At 36.6% G+C, this 20,042-nt stretch overlaps 1 protein-coding gene across 1 annotated transcript; it reads right to left on the reverse strand.

The window, feature by feature from the left end:
• Nucleotides 1-2,091: 2,091 nt before the first annotated feature.
• Nucleotides 2,092-19,830, reverse strand: LOC117293955 (integrin-linked protein kinase-like). The gene is made up of 11 exons (XM_033776467.1): nucleotides 19,193-19,830; nucleotides 17,004-17,169; nucleotides 16,120-16,215; nucleotides 13,476-13,572; nucleotides 12,660-12,740; nucleotides 7,799-7,884; nucleotides 6,490-6,721; nucleotides 5,680-5,801; nucleotides 4,191-4,290; nucleotides 3,346-3,476; nucleotides 2,092-2,931 (listed from the first exon to the last, which is right to left on the reverse strand). The coding sequence occupies exons 1-11, from the start codon at nucleotides 19,279-19,281 to the stop codon at nucleotides 2,782-2,784; spliced, it is 1,350 nt and encodes a 449-aa protein (XP_033632358.1). The 5' UTR covers nucleotides 19,282-19,830; the 3' UTR covers nucleotides 2,092-2,781.
• Nucleotides 19,831-20,042: the final 212 nt, after the last annotated feature.

Genomic DNA, 20,042 nt, shown 5'->3' on the forward strand with positions numbered 1-20,042 from the left:
TAACAAAATTGTTGTGAGGTGTGAAAAAGGCTTTACTGCCATTCCAAACACGTTTGGCATGCTCTATTAATAAATAAATTACTGATAGCTTAGTAAAACTAAGCTCAATTAATACTGTATTGTTCATCTCTCTCTGATTCTGCTCATATATGTATCATCACACTTAACAATATTCCAAATGTCGCAAAAAGAAATCCTTTTTAATGATTCTAAGTAAATTTTAAAATACAATCGCTTAATGATGTATTTATTTTGTACCAACAGCAGTGGCAGTGCATGATTCATATACACTCAAACTTATTTATTTCAGGCAAATCCTTCAATTTTCGTTGATTTTGTTTCCCCCCTGCATTGAAAGAATTTAAATTTCAACAGTTATAAAACCCCCCTACAAAAAAAACCATATAAATAAATTAATTAAAAAAAAAATTTAAAAAAGAAGCTATATGTGTATGTTTAGTAAACAAAACACAGCTCGATTTTTTAAATTTGTTTTTAAATTCAGTGTAACATATGAGTAGATCAAACTTCAGTAAGATTGGTAAACAATAGTCCATATAAAGTAAACCAGTTATAAAATTACAAATGTTTCTCCATTACATAGTGAATACCCTAAAACTATGTTTAGTTATAAATTCTGTTTGATAATTCGTTAAACAGAGGATGCCTCAAAGAAAAACCTAACAGAGGATGCCTCAAAGAAAAACCTAACAGCCTCTCGAAGCCCAGGGGAAATATGTCAAGCTACTCATGCGTGTTAGTTTGGACTTCGTTGCTTGAAATTACAAAATAAAGTTATCAATTCGTCTTTCTATCTAAATAAACCATGCATTTATGTTTTTTTAGTATTAAAAAAACACTATTTTTAAAGGAACACGTTGACTTGGATCAGTCGAGTTGGTCTATGAAAAGCGTATGTAACCGTTTATTATAGAATGCATATGATTAGAAAGATACTTTAAGAGTAGAATATAATGATCCACACAAGTATCACTCGACATGTGTGGTTTTCCTTTTGCCTCGTCGACAAACATGTGGTCGGCCATTTATGGGAGTCAAATTTGTGGCTCCCATAAATGGCCAACCGTGTTAGTTCGCAAAGTAAAAGGAAAACCACGCAACTTTGAGACAAATGTTTGTGGATCATTGTGTTCCACTTTTTAAATTTCTTTCTAACCATGTGCAATTTATAACAAACGGCTACAAACGCTTTTCAAAGACCAACTCCAAGGCAACAGGTTCCTTTAAGGCAGTCTTTTATCAATTTCAGACTCTATTTCTGATACTACACAAACACAAAAAGGCGACAGACCAATCAAACCTACTCCTCATCACATTTCATTTTCATTTTCATCAATTTCATATCATCCTCCGCTTTATTTACGGATGTGAAACATGGACACTAACCAGTCGTCTAGAGAAGAGACTGGACGACTGCTACACAAGAATGCTTCGTTGTATACAACAGATACATTGGCAGAGGCATATCACAAACCTGGAGCTCTACAGTAGACTACCGAGAGTTAGCAACAAGATTAGTACAAGAAGGCTGAGATTAGCAGGTCACTGCCTCAGACATGGGACCCCTTACTCAGGGTCACTGTTCCCATGGCAGACCACAAACCACTTTGCAACGGGACTCTGGCGTGCAACGGGAGGAGCTGTGTACAGCAATGGGAGACCAACGTGTTTGGCAGGCCATCATCTGACTGAATGCATTTGTTAATGTTAAAGGCAAAGTTGACCTTTGGTTTTTGGAACCGTTCGATAGTGGTGATCCTATATAATTCCAGATGTACACAGTAAAACTAACATCTGCAAGTGTCATTTTCAAGACGGTCACGATTTTAAGTGATTGCTGAAATTTTGGAGCGAATGGGTCCACGCAGGAAGAATAATCCCCAATAGGAGTCGCTTCTCAGATTAAAATGTTGTTAAGGGCATGAAAACTGTTTACATAACCACATTACTCCAAAGTGTCTTGTTTCTCAAAATGCTTTATACTATCAAACGCTGCTGTCTTCCAACCAATGGTTTGTTAGTGCCATTAATTTATTCTGTTCTTTACGTGCTTCAATTTCCTGCTCTTCCTTTTTTTTGGGGGGGGGGGTGGGGGGTGAGTGTTGTCGTTTAAACTTGTCTAGTGTGCAATCTTCAAGTTAACTTGAGTTAAATATTAAACAAACGTTTGTTCATAAAGCTATAAAAATACAGGCATTTTATAATAGTTTTTGTTTGTGTAGTTATGGAAGCATTAGTGTAGAAGTAACAGCTAATCCACTACTTGTAACATTTAAATAGCATTGGCATTAAGTACTATACAATGTAAAACTACTATACATTGGCAACTAGTAAAGCCATAAAGAACGGCTAAGAGGCGAACTGTAATGTTCTCAAAGATGGTCTTGTTTGTTTTCCAAAACACTTAACAGCAGCCACTCTGAATGGCTGAAAAAGAAATACATTAATAAATGAGGCTAGACACACCAATTCGGTCCTCGTACAAATGTTGGGTTAAAGGCCCAGTCACACAGGCCATCGATAACGAGAACAACTACAAGAATGTTAACAATGCACGCTCTCAATTGGTTGAATAAGCGTGGACGTATTCTGCGTGGAGCAATTCAACCAATAGAATGCGTTCTCTTTGCGGCGTGATCGTTATCAGTTCTCGATATCGCTGCAGTGTTACTTGGCCTTTTTAAAGAGTTGAAAGATTTAGGAAGGTTCCTCGTAAAAAAAATGCTGATGAAAAGAGAGTCAGATTGACTCCTGAGAACATTAAGAGGTCCGCATCTTGTCTAGGATGGGCATAATCCGATCAAATCTTGGTCTCTTGGTCGGGTCTTCATTCATACAAATCTTCATCAGCTTGACTACGTGTGGTGAGATCCCTGGAGACAAGTCAACACGTAGGCCCTCCCCAACAATCTGCAGAATAAAACCATTCAAAATAGCAACTTAACAGTAATAATAGTAATCATTTTTTATGTTTTGCTTTTCACACCCGAAGGGCTATTTAAAGCGATTCCAACATTACTACCCCTGGTCACTGGGCCTTAACCATTTCAGCTCCCTGGGGAGTATACAGCGTGTGCAACAAATATAAGCTACACTAAATCAATCACAAGAACCATCTCTGCCCTCACAGGTATCCATTTACCCCTGGGTGGATAGATGCAGTAATAGTTAAGTGTCGTGCTCAGGGACACAAGTGTCACAACCACGACTCAACCCCAAACTCTGCTGAACAGAAACACCAAACTAGTGGTTTCATTAGGAGCTTTCTTTCCTTACATTTTTTTCTTAGAAAAAGGCAACATTTCCCATGAGTTTCCCACATACCTTCATGCCAATTTCCATGGGAGACAACCCGGCAAATGGTACCTCCCTAGTGACACACTCCCACAGCAGGATGGCGAAGCTCCACATGTCAGCTGACCTCACATTCATGTCCTCAGGATCCTTTGTAAGAGCTGTAGTCAAAAAGAAATTAGATGTGTTTGTATTGTCATCTAATTAGGGAATAACTGTGTTATGACTAGGGCCAATTTCATAGAGCTGCCTTAAAGCCATTATACACTTTCGGTAAACAGTATTGTCCAAGTCCCACACTTCGTGTATCACAACTTATATATAAAATAACAAACCTGTGAAAATTTAGGCTCAATCGGTCATCGGAGTCGGGAGAAAATAACAGGAAAACCCACTCTTGTTTCCGCACGTTTCGCCGTGTCATGACATACGTTTAAAATAAATCCGTAATTCTCGCTATCGAGAATTGATATTGTTTTAATGTTTTCTCAAAAAGTAAAACATTTCATGGACCAATATTTAAAGAGAAGTCTTTCACCATTACATGGACCAATATTTCAAGAGAAGTCTTTCACCATTACCTTCTGTAAACCCTGTAAATTATTTGTAAATCTGTGAACTTTTTTTTTTTTCTGTACCGAAAGTGTATAATGGCTTTAAAGCTGGGTCACACCAAACAAGTCAAAACGTCCAAACACGTCCTAAGAAAACCATAAATGGCCTCATTGCTTAGAGTTGTGACTTCATTCATGAGTACAAAGAGAGGCGTATTCAAACATACCTTGCAGGAAAATTGTATGTTAAAGCGCCTTTAGCGTCACTGGGTGACGAATATGCGCGCTATAAGAAGCCACTTTTATTATTACTATTATTACCTTCAGGGGCAGTCCAAGCTGGATTGAAGAGCTTCCCTCGATTCTGAAAGGAGAATCTAGTATCTCCCATATTGATCTTAGCCGTCAGTTCTTCATCAATCTATGCAGTCAAGATGGAAGTGTACATGATTTATGTATTTATTTCAGTTAACTAAAACTGACATTCAATTCAATTCAATGTTTATTAAACATGTTAGTAAGAACATGAAATTTATTTACCTGGTGTGAAAAGTTTACATAAAAGTTTATCAAAAATACATCAAAAACCATATCAAAAATACATACATACATACACCCCTATATATACATACATGTAATAATAACAACGATCATCAAAAACAAAAACCTAGGCTAGCCAGGTAAAGTAAATAACCCACAATTACTATAATAACAATTCACCTAGCACAAGTAGAAGTTATCACAGAGAAGAAGAAAAACTGTTACATACAATTTATAAAAACCTGGAAAACTGTATTAGATAAAAGATTAACAAAGTATCACAAAAGACAAGGAGATACAATATCCACATGACCAAATGGCTTTACGTCCCATCCGAAGGAGGGAGCAATAATGGTCTTGCTCAAAGATACAAGCGTCACGACCGGGACTCGATCCCACACTCTGCTGATTAAACACACAAGTGCTTGAGTCCAGTGAGCAGGCCACAACAACAACAACACACCACATGAAATAATAATATAAAAATATATTTATAAAGCGCCAAATTGCCTCAAAGCGCTCAATACAAAGGTAAAAAGCAATGACCCAAATTACAACATTACCATTCAGAGGGTTTCCGAAGATAACAATTAAAAGCAGTGGACACTGTTGGTAATTGTCAAAGACTAGCCTTCATAGTTGGTGTATCTCAACATATACATAAAATAACAAACCTGTGAAAATTTGAGCTCAATCGGTCATCGAACTTGCGAGATATGAATGAAAGAAAAAAACACCCTTGTCACACAAAGGTGTGTGCGTTTAGATGGTTGATTTCGAGACCTCATATTCTAAATCTGAGGTCTCGAAATCAAATTCGTGGAAAATTACTTCTTTCTCGGAAACTATGGCACTTCAGAGGGTGCCGTTTCTCACAATGTTTTATACCATCAACCTCTTCCTATTACTTGTCACCAAAAAAGGTTTTATGCTAATAATTATTTTGAGTAATTACCAATAGTGTCCACTGCCTTTAAGAAAGACAAATACAGAAACATTTTACAAAAATATACAAATAATATATGCAATTAACAATATGAAGCAATAAAAAGTCAAGACCGTTACTCGAACCAACACTCTGCTGATTACAAAGACGAGTGCTCGCGACATGCCACTAGTAAGGAGTATAGTTTGTGGAGTATACTTTGTGTACTTAAGATAATATTGCTGTGGAGGTAGTAACAGGGTGACACAAGTGCCAAGACTGGGACGCAAACCCACAACACACCACAGATAACAATGATATTAAGGGTATAATTTGTGTACTTACTAAGATATTTTTGCTGTTGAGGTAGTACCGAGGTATGAGAGGTTCCATAGCATGTAGGAAAGCCATACCTCTTGCAATATCCACAGCGAACCGTAGAGTCTGTGCCTGATCAACCATTACATCTGAAGAAATATAAATACGATTTCTTCAGATTTCTTATCTTAAAAAAAGTCACAGAATTTTTGGAAATATCCTTTTTTTCTTCTTTCGATTTCTTCACTTTTCTTCTTCACTATCCACCCATAATGCGCATTATTTATTCATTTCCCAGTGGTATTAAGTTAAGGAGAATGGACAAGAAAAGGTAGATTCATGGATACAATGTACGAGCCAAAGGCGAGAACATTGTGTCCATGAATCTACACTTTAGAGCCTATTCTCCGACTTAAACTATTTCCCCAAATCTTTGTACTTTGTCAAACGAGGTTTGGTCACATTTATAACTAATTTTGCAAAATTTACAAGCATATTATATAGTGCTTGCAACATTATCAAGTATAATGGTATGTTTAAAATTATGTTTTGAAAGTAAATTGTTCCAGCTGAGTTTTTTCACATCATGTTATTTTGGGGAAATGAGTAATTTTCAAGTTGAACTATCACTTTAACTGGTACACACAACTGTAGATTCGATACGAATCTACATTTAAGTGTAGATTCTTTCAAATAACCTACACTTTCATCAATAGAGTAACAACACAGAAATAGTTTAAAACAACTTAACCATGCCTCTGTGAGGGAATATTGTTATAAATTTTAATACTTTCCAGAGTAAACTTTGCTGCTGTTAAGAAAATTACTCCTACATACCGGTTGCTTCATGAAGGACATGAAAGAGTGACCCATGAGGTTGGTATTCACTCAAGACAATCAGATTAGGGGGTTGATTGACGCAGCCCAGCACGGCATGGATGTTGGGATGAGAGAAAATACGCAGACGAGGGAACTCCTCTCCGAACTCCCTGGAGATGCGAGATGTGATGTTGTGCTGTCTCAGCACCTTGGCCATCACCTCGGTGCCTTGCCACATACCCTTCCACATCTATACAAATAAAATCAAAAAGGCGAGGAGGATTTGAAACTTTGCATGGTGGAAATACGATATAGTATCGGTTTGCTGTAACACCATGTAATGATAATCTCTAATTGAGCCAACCCTCATTATCAGTTTGACACAAACTGCTTCTGCATGTAAGGCAAGTTAATTTTCATAAACATAGTTAATAAAGGTTTTTCTCGTCCAATTTCAAAAAATTCCATTAAGTTTTACACATTCCATTAATTTTTACACCCAGCTCATTCAATTTCATTTCAAAATGATTGCTCCATTGTATCAGCATTCAAAAGTTAAAAAATTCAGGGTCACTAGTTTAGCATTCACTGTTAAAATAAGATCTTTCTATTTCACTATAGTCTGCAAGACTCAATTAATTTCATAAAAGCCAGCAACAAGAGCTGGTCAACCATTAAATATCATCAAGTGTAAATAGATAGTAGAAATTAAACTAATCAAAGTGTAGTCTTGAATGCCTATAAATGAAATAGAATGACTGAACAAAACTGAATGAGAAAAACAATTTGATGTGCTCACATTTGAGTTTGAAAGCAATAACAGCTTACGAGAAACCCTAATTTGATGGAATTAAAGGAACACGTTGCCTTGGATCGGTCGAGTTGGTCTTTGAAAGACTTTGTAACCATTTGTTATAAAATGCATATGATTAGAAAGATATTTTAAAAGTAGAATATAATGATCCACATAAGTATCACTCGAAATTGCGTGGTTTTCCTTTTACCTCATCGACTAACACAGTCGGCCATTTTTTGACTCCCATAAATGGCCGACCGTGTTAGTTCGCACAGTAAAAGGAAAACCCCGTAATTTCAAGGCAAATTTGTGTGGATCATTTTATTCTACTTTTAAATCATCTTTCTAACCATATGCATTTTATAACAAATGGTTACAAACGCTTTTCAAAGACCAACTCGACCGATCCAAGGCAACGTGTTCCTTTAAGGGTAATTGCGAAAATTTGAAAGCGAGTTAAAGAATTTGAATGATTATTTTTGCTGAAATTGGCCGGGAAAACCTACAGTGAATAGCATTGTAACGACGTACCTCTCCAGTTGGGCTGCTGCCAGCTTTGGTTTGAAGCTTCACATGTTTGAGATCAATGCCAGCAAACCGTGAAAGCGTTCCGTCTCCTGTGGAACAAGCAAATGAAATAAAAGACAAAAAAGGTTATGTCATGCAGGGCAGTTTATTCTTCTCGTAATGTAGCCTTTGAGAAGGACTCTGCTAGGGTCGAAATAACAGCCCATTAACTATTTTTGGCATTATTATAATGCACGCACTGTACCACTGAATCACATTCGATTCATTTAATTCATTTATTTATTTTATTTATTTCCATCGGCAAACCTAATAATAATAACTACTTTTTACAATAAAGCGCATTTTACAATATTGTATCAATGTACTTTACATTAGTGCCCTGGTCACTGGGCCAATAACATTCCTTTAATCTTTCACAGCTCCCTGGGGAGTATACAACCTGGGTAACCATAGCGCCCCAAAGGCTTTTTCATGCACAATATCAACCTCTACCCTCGCAGGTACCCATTTATACCCCTTGGTGAAGAGAAGCAATTATAGCAAAGTGTCTTGCTCACGGTTACAAGTGTCATGAGGTCAATACAGCTCTGCCAATCAGAAGAAAAAAAAATCTTGATTGGTATTCCTGATCTAAAAAATAAAATAAAACTAAATAAATTGCGAACATGCCTTCATGACGAAGCTAACATTGTTACTGTTTTTATGGACAGGGAAAAAAGTCTAGATTGTAGGATGGAGGGAAACATGCACCTGGCAAGGAGTTCCATAGCGATGCAGTACAACGAATAAAGCTGTTGGAATGGCTCTCTGTTGTACAGCTCAGCAAAACAAAAGTATACATGGGTAAAAACTAGTGGAAAGCCTGCTTTTAAGCTCAAACATTCTGATAGATGGAACCAGGTCGGACACATTGGTGGCTCATTTACCATGAAAATATCTGTAATGGTTTTTAAATGTTAACATGACCTTGCTCCTTCTTATTTAAATGAAATAATTACTGTAGTTATTGTCAAAGGTGTCACAACCTCAGGTCAACAGGTGAAGTATTTATAGAATATCCGAAGGGCAAAATGCTTATCAAGCTTTTTATTCAGCAGCACCAAATCTATGGAACAACTTGCCAGCAAACATTCGTAAACTGCATTCACAAAGTCTTTTTAAATCTCAATTAAAATCTTTTCTTTTTAAGAAAGCCTTTGGTAACGTGTAGTGAGTTTTGTATCTGTTGGTTTTTAATTTTGTAATTTATATTTGTATGTGAACTTTTTAAATGCTTTCTTAAACCAAAATTGCATTGTTTTTACAGCATTCATTGTTTTATGGTGTTCATGCACCTTTTATGCCTGTAAAGTGTTCAAGCTATTTTGCATATATTTTTTACTGGTGTACTTTTCTTAAAACTGTCCACTTAATCTATGTAATTTTCTTAATCTTTTGCCATTTTTACTGTTATGCGCCCTCAAACAGGCTGGTCCTGGAGAGAGCGCAATAAAAAATCAATACATTAAGATTATCATTATTAATGTAGGTGGGAAAGGAGTTGTTTTAAGGTTGATCCTAAACCTTCACAAACAAGAATAAATACCAAGGACAACCTTTACCTTGTGGTTGAAAAAAAAAGCAGAGGCTATCATTTCCTGCCAACACACAGTTATGTGAGCAGTTTCCATGGTGACAATTATGACCAGGAGAAACATTACATGTACACAAGGGTTGCTATAACAATAAGAGGCAGACTCGATTACATGTATGGTGACAACGCCTATAGCTTATCATTTTACAAAGAATCTCCAGACCACTTGAATTTCTTGAAAATACTCATTTTACTGGAGGAGACTACCAAGGGAAGTTTTCAAATAGTTTGCTTTGAACCTTGTTTATGGTTTACATCTTTGACCATTTCTGTTGGGACAGATTCACTCCTCCACGTCAGAGTTTAAGAATAATTTTGAAGAGATAATTTTTCGTTGACTTTCTGTAAATCTACCAGGTTGATCGGAGGAAGTAAACTTGCCGGTACAACCATGTGTAAATATCTTTAGTGGGAGTGTTGGCTCTGAAAAAAAGCCAGTGTGGTCCCAACGTTTTGAACGGTATACTCTGCTCGTCTTCAGGAGAAAACTGTGGTCTTAATTTCGAACAGTATACTCTGCTTGTCTTCAGGAGAAAACTGTGGTCTCCACAATTTGAACAGTATTCTCTGCTCGTCTTCAGGAGAAAGTTGTGGTCTCCACAATTTGAACAGTATTCTCTGCTCGTCTTGGGGAGAAAACTGTGGTCTCGACGTCTCAAACAGTATACTCTGCTCGTCATCAGGAGGTTGATCATGTTGATGTTTAATCTACATGTATGACTTTATGAATAACTCAATGAAGGAATGAAGTATAGAAGCCAATGACTTTCAAACATTTCCACAATGTTACTACATATTATAGTATTTTGCCTGATAGGAACCTTCAATGTTCATTGTTTGTCAGAGACAAAATCGCAAACAATATGTCCGACAGGCTGGTTGGCTTATGGAGATCACTGCTATCTTTATGTCAGAGACACTAAAAAATTCAATGAATCTGAAACATACTGCATGAGTTTATCAAACCCAATGAGATCTGGTCATCTGGCATCAGTGGAGAATCGACAAGAACAAAACTTCATGCTCAATTATGTGAATAGCGTCAAAGGGGGTAGATTTTGGATTGGCTTCACTGATCAACAATCAGAGGGTCTTTATACTTGGACTGATGGAACATCGTCACTGTTTACCTTCTGGGGTCGAGGAGAGCCAAACAACAATGAAGGGAACCAAAATTGTGCTTTACTCTATTTGAATGGAGCATGGGATGATACAGAATGTAATCAGCGAAAAAGTTTCATGTGCAAAATGGTTGGTTTGAAGATTTCTTGTCTGACCTTCCCATAAATCTCAGCATTCTCATCTTCATTTAGTGTTTACTTCAGTACACTTTTAAGTCTTGATGAGTGACCTGAAGCAGGTTCTTCTACACAAATTTTCCTTAAGTATTCATAGACTTTATCCATACATCCAGTTGATACCGTAATACTAAACATTTGTCACTGTTTACCCGATGGGCAGCGAAAGAACCCGAACAACCATGGTTGGATACAGAATTGTGCTTACTCAATAGCAATGGAGCATGGAATGGTAAAGACTGTTCTTCTCAAAAAAACTTCACGTGCAAAATGGACGACCACAAAGTTGATACAGCTAAAAACAGGTCGGGTGAATTACTGTTATTTCTCTCACGTTCCCTCCACAAGGCTCCCTCAAGTTGTGAGTAACTTCAAAGTCAATTGATTGATAATCAAAAGATGACAATTACAGTTTCCATGGTAGCCAGGTCCATTCTGCTCAGTAGAGCTACAGCAGTAGCGCTAGTAATACTTGGGTGATCTCTTAATTAATAACATGCATCTAGCCATCCTTCAATGCAACAGCATTATAACAGCTTGCTACTCTACAAGGGACTCCAGACCAGCGACGATGTAATTTATCACCTTCTCCATGGCTTGACAGTTTATGAGTTTAAAGAAGAATACTTTTAAGTCAAAGAATACATTTATTAAAACATTTTCCTGGGCTCCATCTTATAGTCTTTTCTCAATTTTCAGTGACAACAAACAAGTACGAATAGTGAATACTGCATTTTTGTTCAAACTGTAACAGAAATTCTCTACAGAGAAGCGCAAGTTGAAATTCTATATTCGTATACTTGGACTTCATGATTCGACAAATCAAGTGATTAACAGCAACTCCTTCAGTTTTTCCAAGATTTGACTTTCTTGGAACTTAAACCTTTCTCTCGATGTTACTACACGTATATGATAGTATTATGCCTGGTTGGAATCTTCAATGTTCACTGATTACAAACAGTATGTCCGCCAGGCTGGATGGCTTTTGAAGATCACTGCTATCTTTATGTCAGAGATGATGAACAATCTTCGCTACTGTGCAAGCACCGAATTTCTGCCCTAGCTGTGTGAGTGCAGAATGACTAGTAACGTGGAGTAAGAACCAGAACAAGCAAAAATTCCCTGCTAACGCGTGATTATGTTTGATGTAGGCGCGGAATTCCTGGTGTCACTAGGATGTTCATGTACATTGTACTGTGAGTTTGAAACACAGCTGTTTACTGGCTCGGAAGAGAAAAATACTTGATAAAGACGAGAAAGGACACTACTGCACACCAGTTTGGATCTGGATAAATTATCAATCCTCTAATTAGAGCCAAACAGAAAGAGAAGATGACGAGTAAATTTCAGTTTTAGATGTGGGAGGAAAACCCCAGAGAATTATTCCAGGAAAACCAATGCAGTCATGTAGGGACTGACAACCAAATCCAAATGGCGCCCCCGGTTAGATTCGAACCGGGGTCAGAGGTGGAAGGCGAGGCAAGACACCACTACACCAACCTGACCCCTTAGCACATCAGACTCAATGTATCTGGTGTCGTGGTGATTGGCTGTCTTGTTGACGGAGCTGCACGCTCCTAAGTAGTTTAGATGGTTTCAGGAATGCTTCCAATGAGGTAGCAAAGAACAGGCATGATATTTAGCCCTTGTTAAAAAAAATAGGAAAATTCCGTGGAGTACAAGGGCTGACCTAGACATGGAACATGTATAAGGTTTTGTAGAGCCTTTTTTAAGGCTATTTCATAACAATTTTTCTGTTTTTTCTGAGGGCAAACAAATCGAAAATCCGATTAAATTGGGAAGAAAATCATGCCTGTAATAAGGAATTGCACTATGCATACCTGTATTTAGAAGTGAAAGACTTCTGCTATGTTACGTATAAAGTGACATTTAACAATTTAAGCACATTAATGCTTAGTATTTGAGTACTTACGTGTCCTAGTTTTCATGCCTCCCCAGTTGTTAGTCTTATATGGCACTTTGTTCAGATCTTGACCATTAGCTGCAGCTCGATCTGTCAAATCAAAATACAAATTTTTGATTCAAAATATTGCAAAGACCTGCAACTTCGTAGTACAAAAGAAAGAGCACCGTCGTTGGTCTTTTGAACCGTTCAATAATTTGAATCCTATCAAGAGGTAACTATTCGTAAATATAAATGTAGCTATTCAATAAAATTAACATATTTTTATGAACATTTCATTTCAAAAGGTGGTCATATTTTGGAGATATTACCTAAAATCCAGAGCGGTTATGTGTCCACTAAAGAAGAATTATCCGTAATTGGAATACACCATCTGAGAGAGGATACTGTCAGTAACACGTCTCAGATTCAAATATTGAGGGATACAAATTTGATGTTTTCTATAACCACAGTATTTCAACGAGGAGTTGGAAATCTTTTGAAAATGAAGGCCTAGTTCAAGCTATTTATATTTTTGGTGGATTTAAAAAAAATAAAAATATTTTTGGGACTCTATTTTTTACAATTTTTTATTTTACTTTTTATTTGTTTTATTTGGGAGGGGGGGGGTCTTCCTCCACCTCACTTCATAGGTACAGGCCCGGCAAAGAGTTATTCTACAATGTATGTTATTTATCCGTTGTTCAAAACATTAAAAACATTACCTTAAATGCTATTAGCCCAAAAGATGATTTTTTTCTTCTTCTGAACTGAGAAAAATAAATACATAAATAAATTTATAAATATTTGAAAATAAGGACAGCAAAATAAGATTGAAATACCCACCTTTCAGAACACTCTTAAGTCCAGGTTTGGCTTTGTCCAATGGAGTATCATTGAACTTATTGCAAAGGCTGACTAGGGAACCACTATTTACGAGATCCTACACACATAAAGACAATCAAGGAAAACATGGTTATTAGTTTTTGTTTTACCCGCATACATCAATTTGTTTAACATTAAGTACCGGGGTAACACTGTATAGACGATGTTATCTATGTTTACATTCAAACTGCCCTCTGTTGAAAAAAAAACACTGTATACGTCATGTTTTGCCGGGCACAAAGACACGTAGTCATGGTAAGATTGCATACACTTTCTAGCTGGCTGCCAAAACACAAAGGTTTTGCCCAGCGGTATGCGCGCGAATCATGTTATGGTTTTCATGTGACGTCAGAGGTCACATCGTCTATACTCCATACTTTCCCAATCTCAGGCATACACAGAACTGAAGTGGGAGTGGAACCCATGATCTTTGCAATTTTAGAGTAATGTTTACCAACTAGACCACCGAGATTGCCCGGTAGCTAGAGGCAGTTCGAATCCTTTATTTTAGCAGCGGGTACCATAACATTTTAATAGGTGGAAATATGCACTCTGTACTTTTCTGAAAAAATTATTATTTGCACTTATTTTTTATCCCAAATCATTCAATATAATGTCTACTTTCTCTTTGCCTATTACTGTCAGGGGGAATTTATGAATTTTGGATATTTATCAACGTGTCATCAATATATGCTTATAATATACAGTATTTAATCTAGCGTGTGGTTATAATCTGTTTAATAATTTAGTGTGTCATCAACTTGTGTATAATATAGCATTAGTGTGTCGTCAAAAAGTACATGTACAATATAGTATAATTTAGGGTGTCAACAATATATGTTTATAGTATAGTATATCCTGCACACATTGATCCTTGTTATTTGATTGGTGGAACACAGGTCACATGTCATACTTTATTTTCCATGTATACTGTTCCGAACAGTTCAAACCCACCAATAACGATAAAATATACATAGGACACTTGGGATGCTTCAAAGCTGCTCTTTTTGCCTACTACAGTGTAATAGGTTTCACAACAAGTAGGGGCCTACCATGTATTGAATTAGTTCACACAATTATTTTCCATGGACCCACTTCAGCCAACAAGTGCTAACCAGCTTTATGCTCTATGTCTTTATCAGCCGATTAAAACCTTGTTGAAGAAATAAATTATTAATAGTTCAAACTGGGTACAACTTGTTGAAACATATAACGGATTATTTGACAAATACAAAATGACAAGGGTTTATGTGTGCAAGGTATAAAACAAATATAGGAAGTTTTTTCTTCATACAATAAAGCAGAATACAATTACTCATTGGAAATATCTGGACTGTGCCATTGCACCGTGTGATAATATTCTTCAAAATTGCACCTATGTAGTAAAGGGTTTGTGTACTTTTTATAGGACACAGAACACAATGGCCACAGATTTACATTTAACTTACACAGTTTGAAGATAATGATGATAGAAAGCTTCCCTTAAAATATTACTTGTTGAGGTGCTGTAATTTTTGAGAAAAAAAGTAAAACAAGTCAAGAAACTAATTTTCGTCTCAGAAGATGAAAATTATTTAGCATGTAAAAACGTATTTTCATGACATTGTTTTACTCATTTCTCAAATACTACAGCACCTCAGAACGTTAAGAATAGTAAGCTTTAGGCCTACTATCATTATCTTCAAACGGTTTAAATTTAATGTAAACCTGTGAACATTATGTTTTGTGTTACAAAAATTACCCAAACCCTTAAAGATGGCATTAGATTGCACAGTAGGGATTTTAAAAAATCAAGATAAACACTAAATAGAAAACATTCCAAAGACCTCCATTCGGTTGCGCCTCCCTTGTCTGAAGCTCCAAAATTTGGGTCCAGAATGCCCCCAGTTTTAAAAAAATCCTTGGGGGAACCCAGACATACAAGGGCACTTTGGCTCGTTATGAAAACTTACCTATCGCATACATTTAATGGCAATTATACAGAGTCAGTGGATTGGTATAACTTTGAAATAGTGGCACAAAACAATTTGTTTTCCCTTGCACAGTTGTACTAGTAAATTGATCCTACATGTATTTTAAAATGTCCCATATGTGTATCATGCAGCATTGTTTGAAAGGAATTCTCTTTTTTTTTTTTTTTTACAGATACTCACTCCTCACAAAACGGATCTATATTGTATTTCATAATAGCCCTATTTTGTATCTAACTGGATTGCTATATTGCCTTTTAAAAAAACGTTTGCTCATTGGTGTTTGTGCTTGTTTTTATGCCCTGCTTTTTTTCAAAGTTTTTATCACCTGTGTTTTTGGGCGTTTAATAGTTTTTAAATAGACTAAGTAATTTTAAAATTTCATTCTGTGTAATGGTGTTTTTACCAAGTGTAACCACTGTGGCATTCAGCTTTCGAGCTAAAGTTTGGTGTGAATAAACCCATAATAATAATAACATGACTGTCACAAAATGGAGTTTAGGTACACACAAGTGTACATCTGGAATAGTAATTGTACAACCCCCATCATAGTGTGGTTTAGTAAGAATGTCATATCACATTGAATGACCTTCTTGTCCATATGTCTGCATATAACATGAAACATCTTTACTTACGTCAGCGATTAACTCATAATTCCAGAAGCATGCATAATGCAGCGGAGTGTTACCGTGCTCGTTGACTGCATTCACATCCGCTCTAAACTGGAGAAGCTTTTAGGGGAAAAAAAAGTTAAAATGAAATCATAAAGTCATTGCTTTTTCATAGTGAGATGGGTGTCATGGCAGTTTGATTTTAAAAACACTGGACACTATTGGTAATTGTCAAAGACCAGTCTTCTCACTTGGTGTATCGGAACATATGCATAAAATAACAAACCTTTAAAAAATTACTTCTTTCTCAAAAACTACGTCACTTCAGAGAGAGCTGTTTCTCACAATGTTTTATACCATCAACCTCTCCCCATTACTCGTTACCAAGTAAGGTTTTATGCTAATAATTATTTTGAGTAATTACCAATAGTGTCCACTGCCTTTAAGGGCATCTAATTCAAGTTCTGGTGTCAACTGAGTATGGGTCCGGGTCCTGGTCATGACACTCGTGTCCTTGAGCAAGATACTTCAACTATAAATGCTTACAATCTTCACCTAGGGGTTTAAATGGTTATGTCGAATTAGGAGGTTGATAATGTGTTTGAAAAAGCCTTTGGAGCGCTTTGGTTGCCCAGGTTGTATACTCCCCACTGAACACAACAGTTTTCAACATGTTACTTTTTGTGTAAACCCTTCAGTAATAATAAAATTACCATAGTTAAAGAAAAAAAATATGATTGAGTCATTATTTTGTTTGTTTGCAAGTTTGCTGGAAGGCCTTGGTGCCCTTGAAATGCTCCAGTAGAACTTTACAATTTTCTCACAGGGTGCCCTTTACCAAGGAGAAAATGCCTTGATGCCCTTGCCCTTTCAAAATGAAGCATACAGGCATGAGAAAACATATTAACCTTTTGGACAATTTCTCGGTGGCCATGTGCAGCAGCAAGATGTAAGGCAGTATCATCGCCCATGTTGGTGGCATTTATCTTAGCTCCTCTACCTATCAGCATATCCACAATGTTGCCCCGCCCTTCCTTACACGCCCAATGCATGGGGCTAAACCCATGGTCATCACTAAAGAGAAATGGTTAACAAAATAATAATATGCAATTCAGTCAATCACAATTAAAACACAACAAACTATTTGTGAAAATATTACCTAGATAAGCAAATCTGCAGCTTAGTTATGAGCTATTAGCAACTAAGTGCTAATGAGCGATCAGAGTGGATCTGTTGAAATCCTGTCTGACATTGAACATCAATTGTTGTTTAATCCTTCCAGATTGACCCGGGAGCATGCAAATTTTGGAACTTGATCTTTCTTCTTCTTCTTCCCAATTTTGTTGTATGTTTTTCTTTTCCAGTTTTTTTTTCGGTTTAATTATGTGTGGGACAACATACTTCCAAGCAACAGTGATTTCGTTTACTTTTGTTGTCCCTGACCCGCATAGCATTGAATATGCGGAAAATTGAAAATATTGAATTCTTTTGAATATATTGCTGTTCAGACTGTAATTATGTTTTGCTTTGTTGTTTTGTTTCTGTTTCGGTTTAATAGCTTTTCATTTTGCCTTCTATTGTATTTTTTGCTCTTGTTTTGTTGAAGTCAAAGAAATAAGCATTAGTGCAAAAAACAGCTAAGATTATTTTAGGCGCCTGAAGTATGTTTGTCAGATACAAGTATTAAACAAGGTGTCAGTCAAACATTAGAGCCAGGAAAAACGGGAACAAGGACATCAAATTACTTGAATATTAAATTATTGTTACATGAAGTAGACACCTAACTTCCTTTGACATTTTACACCATTTCCTGTTTCCACACCACTAACTACTGCACAAGGCTAAAATTACTGAATGTAATTGTGTCAAGCTTCCAGACAGTTCCAGACTGGCATTATTTTAAACACAATTACTTGGATATATATGTTTTGTTTCTAAGCAGTAATTGTTTTCAACAGAATGTTTAAATGTTGCCAGAGGAAACACATCCCATGAGTCCATACTACAAAAAACCTTGCATAAAACCCTAAAACAATAATTGTTTCCTACTTGAAAAATGTTACCTTAGAGCTGTGAAGAAGAATGCATACAAAATAACTACTGAGTTGCAATAATCAAACTTTGTGGTACACGCATTTGAAAACTTTCCATATCTTGCCACCACTTTTTCACTTATTTTTACAAAAAGGAATATCTTAGGTAAATTAGATAGGCCCTACTATTTTATTTCATAAACAAATGAAGAAGTGGTTGCAGGATACCAAAACTTTTTCCACTCAGTTTATCCTTGGGACAGTCACTACTGCTCCTTGAGTTATTATTATATTTACAGGCCTTATCGCGAATACTGCCGCAGTTGATTTCACACAAAATAATAATTTGGGGGGCTAATCGTCCTTACTCACAGCTAGAGCTGAATTGCGAAGGACGCGGCTACAACGTGTTCGAGAAGCAGGCATGCAAGGGCGCATTCAGCTGCCAGCCACATCAACCCATTATGACCACGGAGCACAGCCAAGATCGAAAGTGTTTGATTTTTTCCTGAGGGAGGAAAACCGGATAGTCTGGAAAACCCTTGTGTCACAGCAGAGAACCAATGCACAACTCAACTCACATATATGGCCCCGACCGGGAATCGAACCGGGGTCACCTTGGTGAGAGGCGAGCGCTTTACGCACAAGCCAACCGTGCCACCCAAAATGGTTGAAAAGGGATTGTGTGTGCGTTTTGCGATCGCAGAGGAGGGGAGCAGAGCTTACTCTTTATTCAGTTTGTCTCCGTTTTTAAAAATTACAAATGGGGTTGATTTAGGAAAAGTTTCCGTATGGCGCCACCACTTTTTCATTCGAAATAAAATAATATAGTATCTAATTTACCTGATTGATATATCCCTTTTTGTAAAAATGAGTGAAAAAGTGGTGGCGCCATACGGAAAGTTATCCTTGATTTCCTCTGGGTCTGCCTAAAGCTTATTTTTGTACTTAATAATGTATATTTCTTATTGTATTGTAGTTTTATAAAAAAATAACATTATTATTATTGTTAATATAAATATTATTATTAATTTATTATTAATAAACTGAAAACAATTACTCACCCCTGGTTTGGATCATTCTCCACATTGTCCAGCCAAACTCGTACATGCATAGCATTGCCCTCACGGATTTGGGAGAAAATATCCTCCATTTCTGACTGGTTTCCGATAAATTATTTTCTATTTTTGTCAGTATTTAGTTTGATAATTGGTCGAAGATTTAAAAAAGTTCAATAATTAAAAGTGTGACTTATTATTAAAAATCAAGAACCATATTTCATTTAGTCCGCAGTAATATTCTTAAAATGAGTAATGAAGATGACGTTTGCTGCATCGGAGAATAATGTGAAATTTATCAATGATTTTTTACAATATAAATTGACTTTGATGGGGCAAACAACAGCAGTCGGCACCACCACCACAGCACACACAGCAAGTCAGGACGGACCGCCCACACACACAAATCACTTGTCACAATTCGTAGCGTAAAACTTGCTCTTGATTAAAATCAGATCACGAATCAAGACTTCTCCATGAAGTTCTGAAGACTCAGATTTTACCTGCTTTATGAGACCATACACTATCTTGAATCAATCATCCTAGTTTCATCCAAAGAAGAGAAAACTAGCATTCAACAGTCAGTTTTATGTGAGTTTTTATCTCCCATCCCACTAAACTAAACAAGTTCAAGTCGAAATGGTTTCACAGTGACACAGAAATAGACTGATACCCAAGTAGTGTAACTCTTCATAGTGCGAGCATTGGTGATAGTTTGGGATTCAGACTATTTTGGAGGTCAATGAACTCCTTGGAAATTGGTCCAGCCAAATAAGGTCACGGAATGTTTATGATGAAAAGCGCCCTCTGCCACCAGGGTTTTGATAGTAAACACGTGCGGACGCACTAATTAATA

This window comes from Asterias rubens, chromosome 8, assembly GCF_902459465.1.
Source record: "Asterias rubens chromosome 8, eAstRub1.3, whole genome shotgun sequence".
Lineage (NCBI taxonomy): Eukaryota > Metazoa > Echinodermata > Asteroidea > Forcipulatida > Asteriidae > Asterias > Asterias rubens.

What these genes read in the sequence shown, in the direction of transcription:
- LOC117293955 (XM_033776467.1), bottom strand. Translation starts at nt 19,281, where the DNA reads ATGGAGGATATTTTCTCCCAAATCCGTGAGGGCAATGCTATGCATGTA. An exon ending in ATTATGAGTTAATCGCTGAC is followed by an intron (nt 13,573 to 16,119) that starts GTAAGTAAAGAT and finishes TTATGTGTGTAG; the next exon opens with GATCTCGTAAATAGTGGTTC. An exon ending in TCAACAGCAAAAATATCTTA is followed by an intron (nt 4,291 to 5,679) that starts GTAAGTACACAA and finishes TTGACTGCATAG; the next exon opens with ATTGATGAAGAACTGACGGC.